Source organism: Grampus griseus (genome assembly GCF_964374135.1).
Source record: "Grampus griseus genome assembly, chromosome: 19".
In the NCBI taxonomy this organism is placed as follows: domain Eukaryota; kingdom Metazoa; phylum Chordata; class Mammalia; order Artiodactyla; family Delphinidae; genus Grampus; species Grampus griseus.
This window is the reverse complement of record NC_139013.1, coordinates 23,582,849-23,608,804: the sequence shown is the minus strand read 5'-3', so window position 1 is coordinate 23,608,804 and position 25,956 is coordinate 23,582,849. Positions and strand designations below refer to the sequence as shown.

Genomic DNA, 25,956 nt, shown 5'->3' with positions numbered 1-25,956 from the left:
GGGCCTAGCCGCTCCGCGGCATGTGGGATCTTCCCGGACCGGGGCACGAACCCGTGTCCCCTGCATCGGCAGGCGGACTCTCAACCACTGCGCCACCAGGGAAACCCAAGCAGAAACTTTTGAGTGTGTTTTCAGTGGAGTGCCTGCATAAAAATTTCCCTTTTTACAAAAAATTTATTATTTTTGTCTGTGCTGGGGTTTTGTTGCTGCACACGGGCCTATCCTAGCTGCGGTAAGCAGGGGCTACTCTTCATTGCGGTGCGCGGGCTTCTCATTGCAGTGGCTTCTCATGTTGCAGAGAACAGGCTCTAGGCGCTCAGGCTTCAGCAGTTGTGGCTCGCGAGCTCTAAAGCGCAGGCTCAGTAGTTGTGGCACGCGGGTTTAGTTGCTCCACAGCATGTGGGATCTTCCTGGACCAGGGCTCGAACCTGTGTCCCCTGGGCGGATTCTTAACCACTGCGCCACCAGGGAAGCCCTCCCATCTTTTTTTTTTTTTTTTTAAATTTATTTGTTTATTTACTTTTGGCTGCGTTGGTTCTTCGTTGCTGCACGCGGGCTTTTTCTACTTGCGGCGAGCAGGGTCTACTCTTCGTTGCGGTGCGCGGGCTTCTCATTGCAGTGGCTTGTCTTATTGCCGAGCACGGGCTCTAGACACGCGGGCTTCAGTAGTTGTGGCTCCCGGGCTCTAGTGCGCAGGCTCAGTAGTTGTGGCGCATGGGCTTAGTTGTTCCGCGGCATGTGGGATCCCCCTGGACCAGGGCTCGAACCCGTGTCCCCTGCATTGGCAGGCGGACTCTCAACCACTGCACCACAAGGGAAGCCCCCTCCCATCTTTTTTAGATGGAAAATCTGATTTTGTATTGCTAGGGAACTTGGACGTAATGGGAGACTATTCCCTGGTGGTTTCTAAAATCTCATATAAAAAGTACCTTTTTGTTTTCACACAGAATACTACCTTTATGGAGGCTCTTACATGGAAATCCAGAGTTTGTAAAGGTCTGACACTGGCGTTTGCTTATATATACCTTGTACCCGTCAAGAACCGTGAATGACATTTTCCTTTTATTTTTTATGTAAAGACTCTTCAACTAAAATAAGCTTTTGTAACTCGTTCCGGTTTTGCTGAAGAGCAGCTCAAACCTAAGGAAGCGTCTTGGACCTCTTCCCCTTTAGGCGTGGGGTCCCACGTCCGTGGCCAAGGCAGCCGGTTTCTTCTTCCTTTGGGAAAGAGTAGAGTTGGGAAGGGCCAGAGGAGGCGTTGTGTGAAACCAGCAAACAAAACAGGAGGGGTGGTAGATACCGGGGCCGCGGCGCGGGACGACCCCTTGGGCCGCGGAACAAAGCCCCGCGGGGATCGCTCAACCGAGGTCCCTGACGCGGCAGGCGAGCGCCCGCTCCTCCCCGGGAGAAGACGGTTGCAGGCAAGAGCGCGATATGCCAGCGTTTGTGGGCCGCGATGCGTTCAGTCACAGCAACGGTAGCCGAGGAGCCCAAGCTGTAGCCGCCACCTCGGAACCCCGCACCGCAAAGATTGCAAAACTATCAGCCTGCCGCGCAAGAGCCTCTGCGCCTGCGCGCCCGCGGGAAGCCCCGCCCTCTCCGGGCCGCCGGCGCGCGGGGCCGCGCCTCCTCATGGCGGCCGCCGCAGTGTGTGGTATTTAGCGGGAGCGCGCGGCGGGCTCGAGGACGCGCGAAACGGCGGCGGCGGCCAGGGGGGAACCGGGTCGGCCGTTGCGGGGCGCGCTCTCGAGCGGCGGCGGCGGCGGCCCAGGGTGTCCCGTCGGTGTCGGCACGGGGAAGAGGCGGTGGCGCTGCCCGCGGTGGCCGGGGTTGGCGGCGGCGACGGAGCGCGTTTGAGCCAGGACCGGGGTCCGAGGCGCGCTCTCCGCCCACAGGTAAGTGGGGCCCGGCCTGGAGGGAGGAGCTGGTCGCGAGGGGCTCTGCGGGAGGAGAACTCCCAGGCCCGGTAATGGCGGCGGGCGGGAAGGGCGGCCGGGCCGGGTCGCGCCGCCCGGGCGGGGGCGCGGGCAGCCCCCGGCGCCGGACGCCTTTGTCTCGGCCGGAGCCCGGCTGCCCGGCCGCCGGGCCGAGCGCCGCCCCCCGCCCCTCCCCTCCTCTGCCCGGCCCTTCCCCGCGCCGCGAGCCGGCTCGCCCCCGCCCCCGGCGCCCCGAGCCCCGCAGGCCCGCGCCGGGGGTCTGCCCCGAGCGGCCGGGCGAGGGCGGGGAAGGGCCTCCTCGCCGCCCGGCCCGGCCCCCGCGCGCCCGGGAGGCGGGCCCGGCCGGGGGAGGCGCCCGGCGCGCCCTGCTCCCGGGTGCCGGTCTTTGTTGTGAAGGGTCCCGGGGTGTGCGGCCAACATGGCGGAGGTCAGCTGAGTGCGGGCAGTGGCCAGCCCTTCTCTCCGGCCCCTCCCCGCACCGGTCCGGGGGCAGGACCGGGCGACTCGGCCGTCCTTGGCCTTCCCTGCCTGCCCCCGACCCCGGGAGCGGCCGTCCCCGATTGTGCTGCGTTCTTCCTCTCGCTCCGGCCCGAGCCTTCATTGTGCGGTGGGAAGAATGCAGCCTCCTCCCTTGTTTATGTCGTTAGAGAGGAGATCGCGTGAGCGTCTTGCCAGGGAAGCTCCAGCTTTTTATTGTAAACCTTGCTTTTCCTAGGCTTCATTTGTCGGGTAGTTTGGGGGCCTTTCTCGACTCTCCCAGATTTATAATTTAGGAATGTGGATAATCTGGGCCACAGCGTTGCGTAGGTTTTTCTTTTCCTGTGCCTGGAAAGATTCAGAATTTGTTTGCTCTGACATCTAGAGAAGTCCAGTTTGTGTGTTTGGAAAATCAGATGGTGTAGCTGATTTGTCAAAGTCGTAGAAGCCATGAGCACGGATATAGGACAGTGATCGGACTGACGGTTTCTAGCAGTTGAACATTTACCATTTCTTGATAAGGGGCTGTCAAGGGTAAATTTTTAACTCTTTGCATCAGTTGAACGTTGGGAGCACGACTCTGAAGTCAGACTGCCTGCTTTGGTTCCAGCCCTGCCCCAGCGGTTTGTGACCTTGGGCAAGATGCTTAACCTCTGTGCCTCATTTTCCTTATCTGCAAAATAGGGGTAATGACAGTACCTACCTCGTAGGACTGTTGGGAGAATTGATGAGATGATAGTAGGCGAAGAGCTTAGGGCTTAGAGCAGTGGCAAGCCCATGGTTAAGTGCTCAATAAATGTTTACTGCTAAGGCTGTTGTTTAATCACTGAATTTGTGAGATTATCTTGGCATGTTGGATATGTTGGAACTGCATAGGCCAGAATATGTGAAATTACATTATAAATCATTAGTGCTTGGGTTTTTCTTTTAGTGCATTTTGTTACTTCTTAAAAATGAAAACAAGAGGTTTAGGTGGTAAATGTCCAGGCATTTGGAGATGATGGCATTGGGAAATTTCTATAGTAAGACATTTGGGTAGGTCTTGTGTGGTCTGGAATTTAAAAAATGAAATTCATGGGTCAGTTTGCTTTTGAGGACTTAACTAACTTGGAAGAGTGGAACAGTGAGTCTCTTTGAGTGTTAGGTGTCTGTGGTGTCACCATCTATTTTGGACATTACTGAAGAGCAGAGTGTAGTATGGTGATAAATGTAATGGTCTGGTAATTTTATCAGGCAGATATTGGCTCAAATTGGGGAGGAGAGGATGTTAGTTAGCTGTTAGGAGAACTTCGTGACAAGTAGATTTTGACCTAAAAAGGAGTATATAAATTATGTAATTTTTTGTTCTGGAAATTAAAGATACAGATTTTTGTGATCTGGAATAATTAGTTGCAACCCTAAAGTTGGCTTTGCCAAAATATTTTCTTTAGATATATTATAGACTTGCTGTACCTGACCCCTCTTGACACCGTTCCAGCATAATTTAGTAACATTTAATAATATTTTAAGCTGAAGTATAATTGATAGATATGGAACTTTTCAAGATAAGTATTACACAAACTACAAATTCAGAAATTTAATTCAATTCAGTGTAATGTGTTCTCCCGATAAGCTTTGGGAAATTCTTACAAAATTGTTGTAGAGCAATATTCTTTAGTATCTGTAATTAAAAAGAATATTAGGCTACAATTAATTGGAGTTACAAAAGAAATATCTAGCTATGGCAACAATGACATAATATGAAGAATAGGATTTTATTTTCAGCTTATACAGTGTTTTGAAAACAGGTCTTACATAAGGACGGTAACAAAGTAAGTTTAGTAACTTTGCAAAGCAACCACTTAAAATTGTATTTTAAAGCAGTTGATTTACTTGATTTCTAGAGATTGAAGGTTTTTCTTGGCTTAAGAGATCTGTTACACAGTTTCAGTTATAATTATGGAATGTCCATGCATACCTTATAAAAATGTTTAAATTTTGGTTATTTTTGGTCTAGACCTCATTACAAACAAAATCAATATGTGAAAAACGCAGATTTCCTACCCTTCCTTCCCCTGCCCAAAAAAAAAAACCAGCAACTGGGTATAAATTTTTCCTCTCTAAAAAGCATCCTTAATGGTTTCTTTTATTTCTTTTATTTTTTTAATTTATTTTTTTAAAGGTCAAGTCTTTTATTTATTTATGGCTGCTTTGAGTCTTCATTGCTGTGCGTGGGCTTTCTCTAGTTGCGTCGAGTGGGGGCTTCTCTTGTTGTGGAGCACGGGCTCTAGGTGCGTGGGCTTCATAGTTGTGGCATGCAGGCTCAGTAGTTGTGGCTCGCGGGCTCAGTAGTTGTGACCCACGGGCTTAGTTGATCCGCAGCATGTGAGATCTTCGTGGACCAGGGCTTGAACCTTTGTCCACTGCGTTAGCGTGCAGATTCTTAACCACTGCGCCACCAGGGAAGTCCAGTGGTTTCTTTTAAATAGAGATTTTTCTAATGCATTTTGAATCATCTGGTTTTCCATGGCTATAGTTACTAGAGCTTCTGCTGCAAAAGGGCAGGGATTGTGGTTTTTTATTCCTATATCCTCAGTGCCTAACACTCAGTACAGACTTGTTTCCTGACCTACTACTTCTGTATTCGTATGACACTCAGATTTCTTTGCTGTGAAACTTAGACCCATGTATTCTCTTGCTCGCAGGTCATTTTTTTTTATGATTATTTTTTAGAGGAGTTTTATTAGATTCACAGCAAAATTGAACAGAAGGTTCAGAGATTTCCCGTGTACTCTGCCCCACTCCTCCATAACCTCCTCCATTATCAACATCTTCCATCAGAGTGATACATTTGTTACAACTGATGTACCTACACTGACACATTCTTACCCATAGGTTATGGTTTACATTATGGTTCACTCTTGGTGTTGTGTATTATGAATTTTAACAAATGTATGATACGTACCCACCATTATAGTATCACACAGAATAGTTTTCACTGCCCTAAAAATCCTCTGTGGTCTACCTATTCATCCCTTCCTCTTTCCTAACTTCTGGCAAGCACTAATCTTTTTACTGTCTCCATAGTTTTGTCCTTTCCAGAGTATTATGTAATTGGAATCATACAGTATGTACCCTTTTCACACTGGCTACTTTCAGCTAGTCATATGCATTTAAGTTTCCTCCATGTCTTTTCATAGCTTGATAGCTCAGTTCTTTTTAGCGCTGAGTATTATTCCATTGTTGGGCATGTACCAGTTTGTTTATCTACTCACCTACCAGAGGACATCTTAGTTGCTGCCATGTTTTGGCAGTTATGAATAAACTGCTATAAACATCTGTGTGCACGTTTTTGTGTGGACAGAAGTTTTCCGCTCCTTTGGGTAAATACCGAGGAGTATGATTGCTGGATCTTATGGAAAGAATATATTTAATTTTGTAGTAAACTGCCAAAATGCCTTTCAAGTGGTTGTACCATTTTCCATTCCCACCATCAATGAGTGAGAGTTCCCGTTGCTCCACATGCCCACCAGCGTTTGGTGTTGTCAGTGTTCTGAATTTTGCCATTCTAAAAGGTGTGTGGTGATACCTTATTTTTGTTTTAATTTGTGTTTCCCTGATGACAAATGATGTGGAGCACCTTTTCATGTGCTCTTTTGCCATCTGTGTATCGGATGAGGCGAGGTGTCTGTTAAGGTCTTTTGCTCATTTTTTAATTGGCATGTTCGCTTTCTTGTTGAGTTTTAAGATTTCTGTGCTGCATTTTGGATAATAGTCCTTTATCAGAATTGTCTTTTGCAAACATTTTTTCCCAGTCTGTGGTTTGTCTTCTCATTTTTTTTTTTTAACATGTCTTCTCATTGTTTTGACTGTGTCTTTCCCTGCACGTCATTTTCCACTTTCACATACCAAGGTACTTCAAATTTATGTGTCTAAAACTAAAACCTTTGTTTCCAACCATACAAGGCTGTCATCCTCTGTATCCAGTGAGTCATAGAGCCCTGAGTTTTCTACTGTCTGGTTATCTCAAATCTGGTGTTGCTTCTGTCTCTCACTCATTTTCACATGTACGTTCAGTCCTTCTCTTTTACTTTCTAAGTGTCTATCTGCTTTTGGTCTCTGCCTCCTCCCTTCAGTTTTTCCCACTGCCATTTAAGGGAGCTTTCTAACATAGGTGACTTAAGGCCTTCAGTGTAAAGTCCCAAGTTCCTTGACATAGAGATAGTAAGTACACAGACCCTTCTGGAGCTGGCTTTTGTTACTTTCCTGTCATTTTCAACTGTGTACTTGCAAGTGCCTGTGTGCACCATATTTTGTCTTCCAACTAAGTAAGCTCTGTAATCTCAGCCTAGACATCACTTAGCTGAGGCACTCTTCCTGGATCTCCCCACCTTGAATTGGATGTCATCTTTCCGTGTTCGCATAGCTCTTTCTGCTTGGCCCTACTACAACCATATCCTCCTGAGCTATGATTTTTCTCTACTACTTTGCTTCCGCAGGTATAGACCGCAGTCTCTATGAGGACTTTGCCTTGATCACCCTTGTTGGTCTAGAGTTTAGCACTGTTGCTGGCGTGTAGTTGGTGCTCAGTAAATATTTATTGAATGACTGATACCTTCTCAGTGTTCAATTATGCTCTTCTAGCCTTATCCTCCAGCATTTCTTCTTTGCCATATCTGGTTAAACTGGATTCTTTTTGTTTCTTGAACATTCACCACACTTAAACACCTCTGTGCCTTTGCTCATGATTGTACTTGATCTCTCGCTACTTTGGGCACATGACTTAACCTCTCCAAGCCTTAGTTTCCACTAGCATGTGAACAGCTATGAAGCATATTGCTGCTCCTTGCTCTATGTCCTAAAGCTAGAGTAGCAGTGTAGCTCAGTGGTTAAGAGCCAGATCTGGATGTGTCTCTTGCCTCTATCACTTACTAGTGTGTTTATGATTTTAAGCTCAATGAGAGCAGAGACACTGCCTAAAAGCAGGGACACTTGCATTTAAAAGCACATTACTTAACACAGAGAAAGTGCTTAAATAATTTTAAAAATTAGTTATTTAATTTCTCTATTACCACTTACATTCTAGTAAGGGAGAAAAGAATTACAAATTGTGATATGTACTGTAAAGGAGTAAAGAGTAGTGGTGGGAGGGAGACTTGCTGTGAGAAGTGGTGATATTCAAGCTACCTTAAAAGGATAAGGAGCTAGTCCTTTGAAGGAGAGAAGGGAGAACATCTCAGATTGAAGGAGCAGCGGAGGTGAAGGCCCTGAGGCAGGAGTGAACATGGACTGTTCCAGGAACTGAGAGAAGAGAGTGTTTCTGGAGCAAATGGATGAGGGGGAGAGATAGGCAAGGATCAGATCCTGCAGAGTCAAAGTAAGGAATGTGAATTTAAGTGTACTGAGAAGGCATCAAAAGATTTTAATTAAATTAGTAACATAATCTGCTTTTAACTTTTAAGATTGCTTTAGCTGTTTGGAGAATAATTGGTTAGAAGGCCATTTCTTTGATCAGGAAGTACCGTAGTTGATTATAACCTGGATTAAGGTGGTGGCTGTGAAGATGAAGAGAAGTGGATGGATTTGAGATGTATTTTGGGGACAGAATTAACAGGGCTTGCTGATGGATTAGATATGAGAGGTGAGGGAAGGAAAGAATTAGGTTGTTTCTGGCATGAGTAATTGTGTGGATCATGGTGCTATATACCAAGAATGGAAAAACTAGAGGGGGCGGGGGGTGGTGGTACAGATAGCAATAAAACTCAGAAAATGGAAGGATAGCAAATAAACTCAAAGTTCTGATATGTTGGATTTAAGATATCTATGAGACATCCAGAATGATCCAGTGAGGCAGAAGGAATATCACAGAAGCCAGATGGGAGATAGTAGAGCATGTTCGGGTGTTAGGAAATGGTCCAGTAGAAAAAGAGGGAGACATTGATGTGAGAAAGGGATAATAGAAGGAGTATGAAGTCTGAAAAGGTGACAGGACACTGCCCAAGGGCCTGGGTCACTTCTTCATTCTAAGGGGAGGAAAAGGAAGTGGTAAGTCAGCATTTGATGGCTTCTGTTGTATTTTCTAAACGAAGTATGGGTGAAGCCATCGGTTGAGTATTTATAGTTAGTGATTACTGTACTATGGTGGGTTAAAGACATAGTAGAGAGACATATATTGAGAAACTGAGCAGAGGGGAGGAGAGAAGAGATTCTGTGATGTGTTACCAGCTATGACACCTGATACTTACTGTTCTCAGGAGATTCTAGAATACCTAGAGCAATAGTGTTACTTCCCCCCCCTCAGTGTAAACTTTTTTGATGAAGTGTAGGATAACTACATATAGAAAAGTGCTCAAATATTAAGGATACAGCTTGATGCATTTTCACACACTATCATGACCAGCTCCCATGTGTCCTGTTACTTTTATTTTGATTTTTGGGTGTGTGTGTGTGTGTGTGTGTAAATCTTCAGGAACTCTAGACTGAATGATATATCAATAGATAATACAGTCCATTTGGGGGTCAATTTATTCTCTAGGTTTGAGCCACAGTGACCAAAATGATATTGGCAAAGACCTTTTATTAAGTTTGAGGTTGGCCAGTCATGTTGAACTTACTTGTGGCTTTTGATTTTATTTTGAATAGTAGGGGATTGGGAGCACATGGAACTAGAAAGAGAAGTGGAGGAAAAAATCTTTGGAGAACTAATTTATATTTATAAAGCAGATATTGCCAGTGAGAAATAGTCTCTTAGAAAATTAGAAAAATTTAATGCCAGTCTTGAATTTTATAGGAAGTATTATACTGTACTTGTTATAGTTATTATTGTCATGTTGACAGGCTTAGGTAGTAATGGTTGATACAGTGAAATTAAGTACACTGTACACTACATTTTTTACTTCAATTTTTGGTTTAAATGAAGTAATCTAATTGTTAAAAACTTGCTTTTTCCCCCTTTGTGTTTTACCTTTTAGCTCCTTTGAACTCAGCTGAAGTTGAGTTGTGGCTTTTTTGTTTGTTTTTGTTTTGTCAGAGTCCCTGATTTAGTTTTGTTAGGGACAGCTTCGGATATGTTGTTAATACAGATAGTTCTGAGTTAATCTCTGTAGACTGTGTTCTTTTGATTTTGCTTGGAGAGGTGAGCAGATAAATTTTGTCTTAGAATTAACTTTTAAAATGCTAAATTTAGGTATTTTTTATAAGTATAAACTAAAATACATACATATTTGAAATATGTGGGTTTTAAAAAATGTGAATAAGCTGTTTTTTAAATAATTTTTTCCCTATAAGTAAGTATTCATCTATTTGAGGCATTTTAAGAAAAAAACTAAGAAAAAAAGAATGCAGTAGGCAAAATCAACTCTTGATCTCTCAGTGTTTAAATTTGTGTATGAAGTCACTAGCAATTCTTTAGCAGGAAAGTGTGGGGACACAAAATATGCACTAAAATTTAATTATTATTAATCACCAAAGTAATATAAATGTTTTATGGAACATTTGAGAAATGCATACAGAAATGCAGCCCCCACCTTCCTCATGATTGTTCATAATGTGATAATTGAAAAGTAACCATTGTAGACATTTTGGTGTAGTTTCTAGTCTGCGTGTTCCACATTTTTTTGAGACAGCCATAGACATTTTAAAGTCCGTTTCTTTGAGCTGACTTAAATCCTTGTAGATATTTTCCCATTAATGATTACCACTTGTCAGTAACTATACATGTTTGAACTGCATAATTCCAAATGATGAAGTTTGTGCTTATGGTCTATATCCTTCTGTTCTTGATATTTTGTGTACTTGTAGTTAGGTGGTCCCATCTCTGTTCTCTGTGATTTCTGGTTCTAAACTTGACCTCCTTTCCCCCTTCTCTAAACCCTTACCTTAAGTCTTTAAACCACATTCTGCAATTCGGATGCCCTTCTGGTTTCTTTTCTGTCCCATTACATGGTATGTACACACATGAGTACATATATAAAAATAGACAGCTATGTCAATGTCCATATTTACTTAATTCTTTTTTTCTCTTTTAACATAAATGGGATTGTAATATATCCTGTGGGCTTGTTTTTTTCCTCCACCTGTTTAAACAGTTTGATTCTTATATGTTAGTAGTTATGAGTCTATCTTTTTTAAAAGAAAAAAAAGGCAGCATCGTGTTCTGTTGTATGGACCATAATTTAATCACTTTCTTAAGCTAGGGCTGTTTTCAGTTTATTTGCTCTTACAAACAGGACTGCTGTAGGCATCCATATGTATACAGCTTTGCCAATGTGTAAATCATTGGATAGACTCTTGGAAGAGAAACTACTGGGTCAAAGAGTATTCAAACTTTATATTTTGAAACAAGCTGCCAAATCTTATTAGAAGCCTTCACAGTGGACATTTCCAACAGTGTAGGAAAGTCTGTTTCTGCACATCTTATGTAATACTTGGAATCAAATCTTTGAAAACAAATTTATAATTTTTTAAGTAATGCATGCAGTTTGTGACAGTTCTCACATCAAGTTTTTGAATTTCTTTTTCTTTTAGTCTAAAGAGTTTTACATGTACAATAATTAAAAATCAAATATTTCACTAGGCTTATTTTTTAAAGAAAAACTCCCTGCCCCTACTCCTCTCCATGATCTAGGGGATGTAAATAATGTTTTGAAACCTTGCATCGTTATTCTGCCCTCAATACTTTTAGGATGATTTGGTTGGGCACAGAATTTCTAGAATGTTAATTAATCGTTTTCTTTGTGGATTTTAAAAAGTATTGCTCTGTTGCATCTAGCTTTGGATATTACTGCTCAAAAGTCCAAAGCTCTTTTGCCTTCTAATTTATTTATTCATCTAACAAATATTTATTGAACCTGTACTGTGTGTCAGGCATTGTTTTAAATGTTTGGGACACATCATTGAACCAGACAGATTCCCGTTTTCCAGGTGGTGAGGGGGGCTACAACAACAAACATAATAAGTAAATTGTATAGCCTGATAGAAGGTCATCCATTTTACTGACAACAACAGAATAGAAATGGAGGAGGGGAAGGGAAGAGGAAGAGAGGTAGAATGGGCAAGGATTAGGAGGAGGGGTCAGTGGGCACAGTGCTGGGCACTTTTAAATAGAGGGAACAGGGTAGGCCTCATTGAGAAGGTAATATGCAAGCAAAGATTAGAAGAAGGTGAAAGGGTTAGTCATATGGGTGTCCCTGAGAAAAGTATTTTAAGGTAGAGGCCCAAAGGAGCAACCTAGCCTTATGGAACAAGGAGGCTAGTACAGTGAGTGAGGGAGAAAGAGGTAGGAGATAAAGTCAAAAGAGTAATGGGACACATCATCATATTGTGTAGGGCCTTATAGGCTGTTGTAGGATTTATCTATTACCTGCACATGGGAGATTTTAATGGATTTTTTTGATTGCTGTGCTTGGAATCCGCGGGTGGGGTGGGAAACAAGGGTGGAAGCAAGGAGACTGGTTAGAAGGATATTGCAGTAATCCAGTTGAGAGATAATGAGGCATAGACTATAGAGGTAGTGAGGAGTGGTTGGATTCTGGATATAGTTTTCAAGGAGGTACAGTAAGATTTCCTGGTGGTTTTAGATACAGGATGTGTAGAGAAGAATCAAGGATGACATGAAGGCTTAAGGCTTTTGGACTGAGTATCTGGAAGCATGGAGTTTCCATCAAGTGAGGGGAAGGCTATTGGTTGAGTAGTCTGGGAGAAGGTAAGGAGTTCAGTTTTGGCCACCCCGCTGTAGGAATGTCTAGGAGGGTGTACACATCTGGGGTTTAAGACACATCTGGAGGGTTTTTGGATATAAAAATCTTGAAGTCCGTGGCAGTATCAGTGGAATTTTAAAAATACAAGAGTGAATGAGATCACCAAAGTGAAGAAAAGTGGGCCATGGACAACTCCCAAATTCAAGACTTTGGGGAGAAGAGCAGGAATCACTACCAGGCAGGAGCCAGTGATCTGATCAAATCTGTCAGATGTTGGTGACAGCTGAAAACTTACAAATTAAATACAAACAAAACTACAAAACCAGTAAAATTCAAATTATACTAATTATGAAAGTATTGAATACTGCCTGCTAAATTGAAGTCTTGAAACAACATGAGTTATGGAATTGACTATTATGCTGTAAGTTCTTTTTGAGTTGAGCACACCAAAATTATCCCATATGTTGTGGTCACCAGATGATGCATTTTCTTACCAGTGTGTAAGTGCTTCAGTGAAAACCATGATGTCATTTGGGCTTCACTTCACACAAATGCATCATTTATATATTAGGTCCCCCTCTGTATTTCTCTTTAGCCTCCCATAATTAGAGTACTGTAGTACCAACTTGGAGCTAGTGTGACCATAAATGTAAATAGGAACATTCATTTACATGGCTAACAGGTGGATTCAGATGATTCAGAATGTGCTAATGCTGTTTTTTAGATGATTAAACACAGGAAAATAAAACAAATTTTTGTAGAGAAATGTGGCACCCACCCCGAGAACAAAATCTTAGTTTGAGGAAAATTAGAGTCTAAGTTAATTCGTGTGTTATATCCTTATTTGAAATAACTAAAATGATTTGGTTAGAATTTCAGATGCGATGCTTATGAAGACACAGATTATAACTCCTTCAAAGGAATATAATTTCTTTTGAATAAGGCTCCATGAATTTTTTAATATGGCATTTCCCCCTATAAATTCCATTATTTTTCTGCAGTAGTAGTAAAGAGCTATCAATATCAGTGTATTGATACTAAGACTCTGGTGTGACTTTTTACCTCATTTCTTTAATTTCTTCGTCTCAAGCAATGTGTTCTTTTCTGTTTAGCTTAGTTATCACCAACTCTTCATAGGTTACTACCAATTTAGATATGCTTAAAATTTTTGTTCTCTGTATTTATGTGTGTATTTACTTATCGTTATTTGTCAGGAAAAATGGGAAGATGAATGTTACATTGCAGAACTGGGTACAAGATATTTTATGAGGAAGATTTAAAAAGCATAGCTTAACATCAAGATGGAGCAAAAGAGCAAAGATCTACTGGAATGTGTGACAATTTTACATCCTAAGAGAATATAAAACATAATCAGGGTAGTGAACAGTTGTATTCAAACTTGGACATGTAACTAAGTGAATAGTATTTGGCTGCTTTTATCTAGACACTGTGAGCTTTGGTTATATCGCAGTAGTGACTGTGTTGTAATCATGACTGACATGGTTTCAGTAATTTCAAGTGAATTCCCCAAAATTCTATTTAGTGATATGTGGTAGGACATAAAAAAGTTGAGAGCCTATTTTTGACCCTCTTCCTGCTTCTTTTACTCTTTTACTCTTTTTTTTTTTTTTTTGGCCGCACCATGTGGCATGTGGGATCTTAGTTCCCCAACCAGGGATTGAACCCGCACCCCGTGCAGTGGAAGTGTGGAGTCTTAACCACTGGACCGCCAGGGAAGTCCCCTGCTTCTTATATATTTCTCTGCTCTTACCTCTCTTCTCGATTCTTTGCTTTGATTTAATGTCTAATGGTTTAATGGCTGTTAGATTATACCACTTTGATACAAAAAATTTCAAAAAGCAACTTACTTGCTATGACTACAGTTTTAACTTAAAGAATTTAGGGGACTTTTTTTTTTTGGTCAATTTTTATAAACATTGAAGATTAGTTGGATGCTAAGTTGAATATTCTGTGCCAGAGTGAGAAGATTATACATACTTTTTTTTAGAGTTATTTGGAAGAAAATAAGATTCAGGAATGAAGCAGTCTGGCTCTGTTCTTATTACTTCTTAATTTTTCTGATCTTCAATTTCCTCATCTGCAAAATGGAGATACACCCTTCTTTATGAGTCTTAAATAAAGACTGTATGTGAAGCTGCTGACATGAAGCCTTACAGGTTGGTAGATGCTCAGTTTGAAGCTTCTTTCATAGCAAACTCTGTTATCTTTATCATGTTTCCGACAGTCCCAAGTTGAGGTTATGAAAATGAACACAGTACGTTGAAACAACAGTTTTCAGTAAAATCCTGTATAATCTGGGTCTTTTTTTTTTTTTTTTTTTTTTGCGGTACGCGGGCCTCTCACTGCTGTGGCCTCTCCCGTTGCGGAGCACAGGCTCCAGACGCGCAGGCTCAGCGGCCATGGCTCACGGGCCCAGCCGCTCCGCGGCATGTGGGATCCTCCCAGACCGGGGCACGAACCTGTGTCCCCTGCATTGGCAGGCGGACTCTCAACCACTGCGCCACCAGGGAAGCCCTAATCTGGGTCTTTTTAATTTAGTGATTCCTTGCAGGGTTCCTAGTATGTATGGCTCTGTAAACATCACTGAGTGTGTTGTTAATAATATACCAAATGTTCCCACATACTTGATCTCAGTTAAAGTCCAAAAATCTTGTTGTTAGTTTTATTGTTTCACAAATGAGCAACTTGAGACCCAGGATATTGTAGTTTTGCCCAATATCAAAGTAATTAATATAGGTATATGCATAGGTATATTCTTAAGGTAGGTTACCAGTGGTGCATTACTAAAAAATGAAACTACCTAGGAATGAATGGATTTATGGAACTGTGATGTCACAAACAAATGTTTTGAAAACTTAGAGAATTGGTATGAAAATATATTCAATTTTTTAGACTGTGTTTATGGTGATAAAATGATTTACTTCACCATATAGTGTTGTTATTATTTTTTAAAACAGACTTTATTTTTTTAGAGCAGTTTTAGATTCACAGCAGAAGTGAACAGAAGATAACAGAGATTTCTTATATTCACCCTGCCCCATCATTATCACCCAAAGTCCATGGTTTACATTAATGGTTCTCTCTTAGTGCTATATATTATATGAGTTCTGACAAATGTATAATGATATGTACCCACAGCTGTAGCATACAGGATAGTTTCACTGCCCTAAAAATCCTTTGTGATCCACCTCTTCATCCCCTCCCTGCCCAGTCTCTGGCAAATACTGATCTTTTTACTGCCTCCATAGCTTTGCCTTTTCCAGCATGTCATATAGTTGGAATCATACAGTATGTAGCCTTTTCAGACTGGCTTCTTTCACTTAGCAGTATATATTTGTTTCCTTCATATGTTTTTGTGGCTTGATAGCTCATTTTTTAAAATTTCTGAATTATATTCCATTGTATGAATGTATCACAGTTTACCTCTTCACTATAGGAAGACATCTTAGTTGCTGCCACGTCTTGGGAATTATGAATAAAGCTGCTGTAAACATCTATGTGCAGGTTTTTGTGTGGACATAAGTTTCCAGCTCCTTTGGGTAAATACCGGGGAGCATGATTGCTGGATCTTATGGTAAGAATACGTTTAGTTTTGAATAAACTGCCTTCCAAGTGGCTGTACCATTTTGCATTTCCACCAGCAATGAATGAGAGTTCCCGTTGCTCCACATGTCCACCAGCATTTGCTGTTGTCAGTGTTCTGGATTTTGCCATTCTAAAAGGTGTGTGGTGATACCTTATTTTTGTTTTAATTTGTATTTCTCTGATGACAAATGATGTGGAGCACCTTTTCATATGCTCCTTTGCCATCTGTATATCTGATGAGGTGAGGTGTCTGTTAAGGTCTTTTGCCCGTTTTTTAATTGGCATGTTCGCTTTCTTGTTGAGTTTTAAGAGTTCTGTGCTGTATTTTGGATAATATAGTCCTTTATCAGATATGTCTTTTACAAACATTTTCTCCCAATCTTTGGTTTGTCTTCGCATTCTCCTGACTGTTGCAGAGCAGACATTTTTACTTTTAATCAAGTCCAGCTTATCAATTGATTCTTTCCTGGTTCATGCCTTTGGTGTTTCTGAAAAGTCATTGCCAAACCCAAGGTCATCTAGATCTTCTCCTGTGTTGTTATCTTCTAGGAGTTTTATAGTTTTGTATTTTACGTTTAGATCTGTGATCCATTTGAGTTAATTTTTGTGAAAGGTGTAAGATTTGTGTCTAGATTCCTTTTTTTTTGCATGTGGATACTCAGCTGTTCCAGCACCAATTGTTGAAGCCTCTCTTCATTGTGTTGCCTTTTGCTCCTTTGTCAAAGATAAGCATAGTGTGTTGTAAAATAGTGTTATTTAAAGTGAATTTTAAATCTTAGTTGTGAATTCACTCTCTTTAATGTTATAGCAAGTAACAGATATATTCTACCTTAGGGGTCATCAGGGATGAGTGAGTTGTGGTTGTATACATGCTATTTCTTTTATTTGGAATCTTTCATACTGTTGTACTTGATTTATTCATTCCTTCCAGAAATATTTGAGTACCTGGTCTGGGCTGGGTACTGTCCTAGGTGCTGGAGATAGAAGCGTGAGCAAAATAAACAAGGTCTATGCTGATGAAGTTTATATTGTAGTACAGAGCTCTTGAACCAGAAGTTAGTGGTTCAGGGATCCTGGGAGTTCTCAAGACCCTTTGAGGGTCAAAACTTTTTTTCACAATAATGAGACATGAGAGTAAAGTGAGGTTCCCAGAGGCTACATGACATGTGGTATCTTCACAGATTAATTGCAGAAGCAGATATTAAATATCCAACAGTATTTTTTATTGCATCAGATATTAAAAAGATTTGCAAAAAATGTAAAACATAAACACTCTTCTCCCTATTATGGAAGATAGTTATTTTTCATAAACATTTTATGTAATAGATTTTTAATTGTTTTGTAAAAAATGTGATGGTAATTTTAACAAATATTTTTAAAGTTCTTGGCTTGAATTTCTAATATTGTAAATATTAATACATATAAACCACATTGACAAAATGCTCTTTTGGGGTCCTCAATAATTTTTTAAAACTTTAAAGCAGTAAAGACATTTTTTTCTTAAATGGCCAGATAGGTTTAGCTTTAGGAGTCATAGGATCAACTTTTTATTTAACTCCATCCTTGAAAGCAGTCACAGATAATATGTAAATGAATGGGCTTAACTATGTTCCAGTAAAACTACTTACAAAAACAGGCAAGTGATCTGTAGCTGTAGTTTGCCAGTTACTGGTGTAAAGGGTTCCTGGTACCAAAAAAGTTTGAGAATTGCTGTTATCAGTGAAAAGCTGGTATTGTGGAGAGAGAGACGGGCAGAAGACAGACAATAAGTAAGTTATTTAGTAAGAGAATTTCATATGGCAAGAGATAATATGAAGACAGTAAGAAGGGTGATCTGGCCTTTAGAAATAAAGTGATCAGGAAAGGTCCCTCTAAGGAGCTGACGTAAGGTAACTTATTTTTTCAGGTTTTATCTCCCATCTTTTTTTTTTTTAATCTCTCCTGGCTACATTGGATCTCTCTTGTGTTGGGAGCGAAAGCAAGACAGTTGAATCTTATTAAACTTAAATTCAGAAAAGGTTAATTTTTCAAGTTGAATTAGAAAATATCCAAAGCATATCTGCTTTGAAAGGATCTAGGAAATTATAACATATTGCCCAGATTAGAACACTGACCTACTTTATACGACATCTAGCAAGTTAACTTCTCTGTATCATTTTTCTCTTCTGAAAATGAGAGAGCTGGTTAAGATCTTTTCCAAGTCTAAAATTTTTCATAATGTCTGTTTGCCTAGGATGCCATTTGTCACCTCTTCTAAGTCCTCCTCGATAGATAGCTCCAACTTCCTTTTTTTTTCTTTTTTCTTAAAGTAGTTCTGTGATCTGAAATATTTATTTTGAAATCTATTTTCCTGTCTATAATGCAGGGGGTAAATGCTTAACCTGGAAGCTCATTGAGGACAATACCTGGTACATAAGTATGCTTATTAATAAATATTTGGGGCAGCTGTTTTAGTGAGAATGGAGGAAAGTCCCTCCTCTGCCTCAGTATTTAACTTGCTGACCCTGGAACCATTTAGGTTATAGCAGTAAGAATGAAACCAACCAACAATGAAGCTCCAATGAGGGACATGAAAACTTTAATAGAGGGGTTAAGGAAGTACAAGAGCAATGCAGTATGAATTTATGTGGCCATTCCAACTTCAGGGAAAGGAAGGGGAAGTAGCCGTTCCTGCCATCAAACTCTCTGTTCCCTTGTTGGAAATTGAGGATCTACATAATTAAATTCTTTAGCATACCAAGAGATAGGTAACTTTAGCAAAACCAAATTTATGAATTAGAATTTAATGAGTTCTCTTGGAATGCAGTGCAAAACAAAGATTGGAATTATGAGAAAAAAATATATAAGTGACTTGAAGATAGATCCAGGAGAGTCAGTATCAGGATTATGTGAAGAAAAGAACTGAGTAATGGTAAGAGTCGAAGAACAATTAGAAGAAAGGTCCACAAAGGTAAAAGACTTGAGTCTTGGGATTGAAAATACTCACCTCGTGTTTGGCAAGTGCTGATGGCATGTATCTAGATGTTTTGATGAAAATTTCTTCCAAAGATAAGAGTCTTAGAAGCTACCTGTCAGGGTAAAAAAGGTTACCTGCAAATGAATGAAAATAAAAATGACATTAGATTTTTCATCTACATAGTTACATGTCAGAAGACAGCAGAATTTATGTAGTTCTAGGGGTAAAGGGTGTGAACTAGAATTCTAAGCTTGTGCAAGAGCTTCAGATTGTTAAGACTGAGACTTAATTGCTTACATGCCCTTTCTGAAAACTTTTTTGAGGTACTATGGCCATACCAAAAAATGAATCATAATTAAGGATTCAAGGGGAAGAAAAAGATGGGTATTTGTCTTATGATATAGTTGTGAGAAATGAAATCAGAATGTTTGCAGTTAGGTTTAAATGATTGTTTTGACAAAAGTTTTGAAGTTTAGTACAGTCTTTATCCTGGCAGGTGGGAAAGGGAAAGTTTCACTATTAGCACATTAAATGACCTGCCTTGTTTTGGGAGATGTTAATACTTTTATTCTTGATGTTAATATAGATTCAATGTGAAATAAAAATAATAAGGATAATAGCTAGTAAAATAAAATTAGGATGTAGAATCATGCTTTCCAATAGGACTTTCTTCAGTGACAGGATATGGTGATACTATTTTGCATTCCCACCAGCAGAGTATGAGAGTTCCATCTCTTAGATGTGTCACAGGCATCTCACTTCTACTTTGCATTTCATCCATTATTACAGTTTGGTATCTAGCATAGTGCCTAATGGCTTCTGGTTAAGTATATGTTTTTTTTTTTACCAGGTGTAGAAGCCTCAAAATACAGTGTTAGGCATTAAAAAGCAAATGTACTTTGCTTTACACATTTAAGTTATGGTTTGCATTTTCCTCTCCGTTTACTGTCATCACCTTTGTTCAGACTTCTGGTTTTACAGGTCTTCTATCAGGTCTTTTGTCCTGGGCTTTCCCCACTTCAGATCATCCCTCTTACTGGACACATAACTCTGATTCTGTGGCTACAACGTCTTCTGAATTATCTTCAGGAAAATAGAGCTTTTAGGAAAATACTTTGTATAATTTTTTAAAATTCCTATTACTTTGGTGCAGTTCTGGAAACTAAAAATAGATGGCTTAATTTTTTTCTTGGCATTATGGTTTTATAACAAAGTTTGATTTTTAACTTTTGGCATTTTAAGCTGTTGAATTTTAAGGAGACTTGCCTTAGTTTTAATTTCGTCTGAGGTAGACAAACCATTAGGATGTGGACATCTTTGAGGGGGGCCATTATTTGCAGGCCGCAGTAACTTTAGTAAAAGGCAAGAAAGTGAAAAGCACAACATTGTTGTGTATTCATTTTAATCAGAGAAATTCTTCATCAGTCATTTATAATTTATAATAGGAAACAAAGTTTCCCCCATGAAATTGAGAATAAAAGTTTAAGACTACTTCTGTCATAAGTGTGTGAATGTGGCAAAGCAACGATTAAATACTCTGAAATTACTAAGGCAACATTAAAGGCTGATTCTAAAATGTTTTTATCTAAATTAAAATCTGTTTAAACTTTATACTAAACGGGGCCTGAGATGTCGGCTTTATTTTAGAAAGGGTAGGTAATAGTGCACTCTTGGTAAATTTTGGATTTTTGCTAACTTTGGATTCTATGGGCTTGTCTTAGTGTAATGTAGTTTTTGTGAAATTTTCCCTTGTAAAACCAGTTTAAATAAATGTTTTACCTAGTGGAGAAATTCTGTATTGTGCTAAAAATTAGTTAAATGGCAGTTGATCTTTGGTATACATTTTTGATAACCTTACAAGCTAAAGGCATCTTTTAGAGTATATATCTGGAACCCACAAGTTCTATGTCTCTAACTAATTGATGACCTCAGGCAAAACAAGTTAACTTTTGGAATTGTGTGAGTACGTACATATTTTGGAATATGTACCACCTATGTTATATATAACTTACCCGTCTCCCTTAATCCAGACAAAAGCCATGCAAGGCTGGAAATATTGTCCCAGTTTTACAGCTGAGCGGGTGGTGAAGACTGGGTTTGAATCCAAGTGTAGATGGCTCCAGAACACTCACATTTTTACTGTCCTGACTCACTTGTTGCGAGGTTTGTCCATATATTAATGGCTTTCAGATAGTGTTGTAAGGATCTGTATAGGTCCTTTGGAAGTTTGGGAAAAAATTTTTCTTTGGCTTGAGAAATCTGTCATCCCTTTTATTTGTTTTACACATTTAGACTCTGTCTTAATTCTGTTTGGAGTTTTTCCTGCCTAAAACATTTTAAGTCTCCTGCTGTAGAAACCTGAGACTTAACTGTTGAATAGAATGAATATGTATTAGAAAATAAAAACCTAGATAATAGTAATTTATATTTGTCAGTGAACAGACTATTTTCAATTATATTTCTATTCCTAATATCAAAATGAGGTTGAGGTGACTGAACACACTATATAGGGTGGGTAAGTGATTAGAGTTAAGATTTTATGCTGAAAATGGGCAATCTACAATTTGCAGCATAGGGTTCACTCCCCACTACCAGCTCTTGCTGCCTTTAAAGGCTGCCCTAAGCATGATGTAATGACAGGTTAAACCTCTGAATGCCTGAGCTGACGCAATGCAAATCTGAGGCCCTGGACTTTATTGGGGCAAGGGTAATGCTTGTTTAAAAACAAAACAAGCTACTCTGTTTAATAAGGCCGTTTAAGTTGGCTTTCCTGGAGTGGGAAGAGAATAAAATCTCAATTTGAAGGTTGAAGCAGGAGTTTAATATGGTTATGTGTGTTTACTACTCTCACTGCGAAGTCTTCTCGAAGGGAGAAGGGGGAGTTTAAAACAAGGTGCGGTGAAAATGGGGAAGTGAGTTACAATTGAGGAAATAAGGTAGTTGACGCCCGATAAATAGTTATTGAACGAAGTAGGGAGAATGTTTTTACTGTATAAAAATCTAGCGTTCTCACGGTTAACCGAGAGAGTGTACTGCAGAGAAGAGTGCTTGTCTGGCCACGGATTTCCCATATATTCTGTGCAGATCTTGGGTTGAAACCAGCCGAAACCAACCGAAATTGCCTATATCTGACTGTTTGGGCCTACAGAAGCGGAGTGTTTCTACCTACTTGTAAGCTGGTGGAAATGCTGTGGCGTGTGCAGTGTCGCCAGGTTCGCGGGGATCTCGGGTTTATTCCGGCTGTGTGGCTGGTGGGAGTCGCGCGCTGCTTGTTTTAGAACCGCCCTAGGCTGAGTGGGGTGGAGCCTTAATCCCCGCCCGCCCCCCCCCCCCCCCCCCCCCCCCCCCCCGTGCGCCGCCCCGCCCTTCGCCCTCAGAGGCAGCCGCCGCCCTGAGCACAGCACAGTCTGAAACTCTGCGTGGAGCGGGCCCTCCCAGCTGCGGGCCGGACCCTGCAGCAGTAGCTCGAGCTGGCACCGAGACCGCAACTCCTCGTCCGGTCGCTTCCACGCACCCTACAGTCTTGTCCTTCACCGAGCTGGCTGGAGCCTAGCCGATGAATTTGGGGAAGATAGACTTCCGAGACAGACAGACGAAGGTTTAGGGCCCAGCAGAGGACAGCTCGGCAATGGCTCCCATTTTTGGAGACGCAGGCGAATTTGAGCTCATGGGGAGGTGTGGTCGGCTCCTCTTGAGACAGGATGGGGGCTTCAGTTCTCTGCCTCTGTAGCCAGTGCTTCTGAGGAGTATTGAATGCAGTGTATGGAGCAGGGCACGTGCCTTCCCTTCTTGAAAACTTGACCCGGGACATGTTTAGGAACAAAAGGTGTCCAGGACGGCCCTCTGTTGCAAGTCGTCTTTACTTCTGGGGGAAAGGCTATGAGCTGCCTGGCTTCTCATGACGGGGAAGCCTCCCTTACCTTTTCTGTACTCCTGGAGGGGCGTCTTGCTTACTTGTTTACCAGCATCTGGGACAAAGAAGAGAAAAGGTACTGCCATTAAGAGACTGGGTTGCTTAAACTGTGAAATGGGAAAGTTGTGTGAGCCAGTGGAATCTAAATGGATCAGGGAATGGCTGCACCATAATTGAGCTGGCAGTGATGTTTCCTTTGGTCAGCTGTGTACTTTTCTCAATTTAAATCAAACTTCAGGTTATGTCATGACTCCTGCAGAGTTGTCCAGACACTTGAGTCCTTGGTTCCTACTGCAGGGCTGTGTGTGGGTTGGGGCTCTTTCTCTCTTTGAAGATGGAGCTGGGTTCCACCTTCCGAGCTTCGGGAAGCTTTAGTAGCTGCTATCCTGCAATACTTCCATTCACAAGAAATAGACGCTACATTTTGCTTGTTTTCACACTTTGAATAGGAATTTAAGTTGTGCTTTCTACAATGTTGGAAAAATAATAATGTACACTGTAACATGAGCCTGAACTATTGATGATAAATGTATAACTATTTTGCTCGGTCAAGAAATTAAAACAGTAATACTTTTCTTGCTTAATAGTTACATTATGTTGAATACAAACTGAGTTTACTGCCTCTCGACGTGTGACTAGCTGTTTTGGTTTAGTGATTTGAAAGGCATTGGTGGCTTAGATTATTTTGTGTCCAAGGAACCACTTCCCAGTTATTATGTTGCTCTCTTAAATGAGCAGCATAAAATGGACCATGAAATAAACATACAGGATATTTTGGCAATGCTGATAAGCCCATTGTTTTACTAGTGACCTAAAACAAAATGCATGGATCATCATATGCACAAAGAATCTCCTCAGGGGAAACTGGATTACAGCAGAGTTCCTTTATAGTGCTTTTGTTGGGCTGGAATACCGGGGTTATAGAGGGCTTCAGTGATGAGAGTTGATTCCTGTTGTCCTAAATCCATGTGATGAGCCACATTATGATAGAATTCTGTGGTACTTTTGTTTCCCCTTGTACTTTAGAATATACCTTTAGTGACAGTGGAATTGATCTGTTTTGGCGTTTTTTTGTTTTTCTTTCACTCTCAGTCCCTATTTAAGGTGTCCATCCTTGAGCAATCTATGAGTAATAGAAGCCAAATTGCATTTATGTGGTCACATTGATAACAGCATTATTTTTCGAAGTTAAATTCTTTCCAACAGTAACAATTATAATTGAGAAAACATTAAATTTGAGGAGTTTAATTTTGTAGAAATATGGCTTATGGTTATTGGGAGTATACTCTTAGGACATCAGTAGACTGATTTTTTTGTCACCCCCAAGAAAGCGGCCCACTATATCCTAGCAAAGGTAGATTTCTGGGAAAAGGTGGCTTGTTTTATCTTTCATTTAGCTTAACAAGTTAGTTAATATTGTTGATCATTTCTTCCAGATGGCATTTATTAAATAATGTTTATCACTGTACTGATGAATGCTTCAGCAACACTGGTGAACTCTAGGGTACAAGGAGTTCTTTACCTGTTGGCTCTATCCCTCACCCCCAATGTTGTGTGAGTCTCTCTGATGCTTTTTATCTTTATTCTTTATTTATCTTTTCCTGACTCTCCTGCTTTGTAAATTATACCTGATTTATATTGTAGAATGGAAGTAGAGTAGAATGGTTTACTTTCTTTGAATACCAGACTCAAATCTTTTATTTGAGGATGGCCCTCCATTTCTCCTCCATACTTGCTCACTTTTGAAGGGGGCACAGATCAGTAGGAAACAAGGTTAATACCTAGCTGGTGTTAACATTCCATGCAGACGGATGATGGAATGGCAGTAGACCCTTCCCCTTGTAACCCCTTCCCTTTCCCAAATACACCTCTAGAGCAGATAACTGTTCACCATTAGGAGGAGTTAATCAGAGTGCCCTGGTGGTCCTTTGGATCACGTATATAACTCACTGGAGCTATCAACAGCTGCCTTAAGAATGAGGAAGAAATAGAATGAGTAGGGCAGGTGAACACAGAGAGGGAGGAGGAATTCCAGTCAAAACTGATTGCATTGAACTTAAACTACTTGTACAGTGTTCCTTAGTTGTTATGGTCCAGTTTCTATTTTAGCATTTATTCCATCCAAGGATGATTTTTTTTAACATTATTTTTAGAGAAAAGGAATTCTAAATGTGCTCTGGAACATTTTGAAAAGAGATTTTATCCAGTGTACAATGCACATACTTCAAGTAATTTATGTTTTTTTAAACCGTTTTCCTTTTTGCTTACAGTAAATTCTGCATGAAACTTAAGTATTTCTGGCATGTAAACATTATTTATATAAAACAAGTTATCGTTGTAATTATTTTTCTCCTGCCTCCTTTTATTTTTATTTATGTTTTTTATTACAGAAATGAGCCGTCAGACTGCAACAGCATTACCTACTGGAACCTCAAAGTGTACACCATCCCAGAGGGTACCTGCCCTGACTGGCACAACTGCGTCCAACAATGACTTGGCGAGTCTTTTTGAGTGTCCGGTCTGCTTTGACTATGTGTTACCACCCATTCTTCAGTGTCAGAGTGGCCATCTTGTTTGTAGCAACTGTCGCCCAAAGCTCACGTGTTGTCCAACATGCCGGGGCCCGTTGGGATCCATTCGCAACTTGGCTATGGAGAAGGTGGCCAATTCAGTACTTTTCCCTTGTAAATATGCCTCTTCTGGATGTGAAATAACTCTGCCACACACAGAAAAAGCAGACCACGAAGAGCTCTGTGAGTTTAGGCCTTATTCCTGTCCGTGCCCTGGTGCTTCCTGTAAATGGCAAGGCTCTTTGGATGCTGTAATGCCGCATCTGATGCATCAGCATAAGTCTATTACAACCCTACAGGGAGAGGATATAGTTTTCCTTGCTACAGACATTAATCTTCCTGGTGCTGTTGACTGGGTGATGATGCAGTCCTGTTTTGGCTTTCACTTCATGTTAGTCTTGGAGAAACAGGAAAAATACGATGGTCACCAGCAATTCTTTGCAATTGTACAGCTGATAGGAACACGCAAGCAAGCTGAAAATTTTGCTTATCGACTTGAGCTAAATGGTCATAGGCGGCGATTGACTTGGGAAGCCACTCCTCGATCTATTCATGAGGGAATTGCAACAGCCATTATGAATAGTGACTGCCTAGTCTTTGACACCAGCATTGCACAGCTTTTTGCAGAAAATGGCAATTTAGGCATCAATGTAACTATTTCCATGTGTTGAAATGGCAATCAAACATTTTCTGGCCAGTGTTTAAAACCGTTGCATTCAATTTCACAGAGAATAAGGCACCTGTCTGCCTACCAACCAGAAGCTTTTGGTAGGTGGAAGCTAGAAACAGGAAGGTAAATGAAAGGCTGTTAAATACAGGA

At 40.7% G+C, this 25,956-nt stretch overlaps 1 protein-coding gene across 3 annotated transcripts; it reads left to right on the top strand.

The window, feature by feature from the left end:
• Positions 1–1,766: 1,766 nt before the first annotated feature.
• SIAH1 (siah E3 ubiquitin protein ligase 1) lies at positions 1,767–25,950 on the top strand. Of its 3 annotated transcripts, none has more exons than XM_082676257.1 (2): positions 1,767–1,895; positions 24,957–25,950. In XM_082676257.1, exon 2 carries the CDS (start codon positions 24,959–24,961, stop codon positions 25,805–25,807), a length of 849 nt encoding a protein of 282 aa, XP_082532383.1. In that variant the 5' UTR covers positions 1,767–1,895; positions 24,957–24,958; the 3' UTR covers positions 25,808–25,950. The 3 variants fall into 3 exon arrangements, with proteins under 3 accessions (XP_082532383.1, XP_082532382.1, XP_082532384.1); XM_082676256.1 differs by lacking the exon at positions 1,767–1,895 and adding an exon at positions 22,050–22,642; XM_082676258.1 differs by lacking the exon at positions 1,767–1,895 and adding an exon at positions 24,007–24,120.
• The last annotated feature ends 6 nt before the right edge of the window (positions 25,951–25,956 follow it).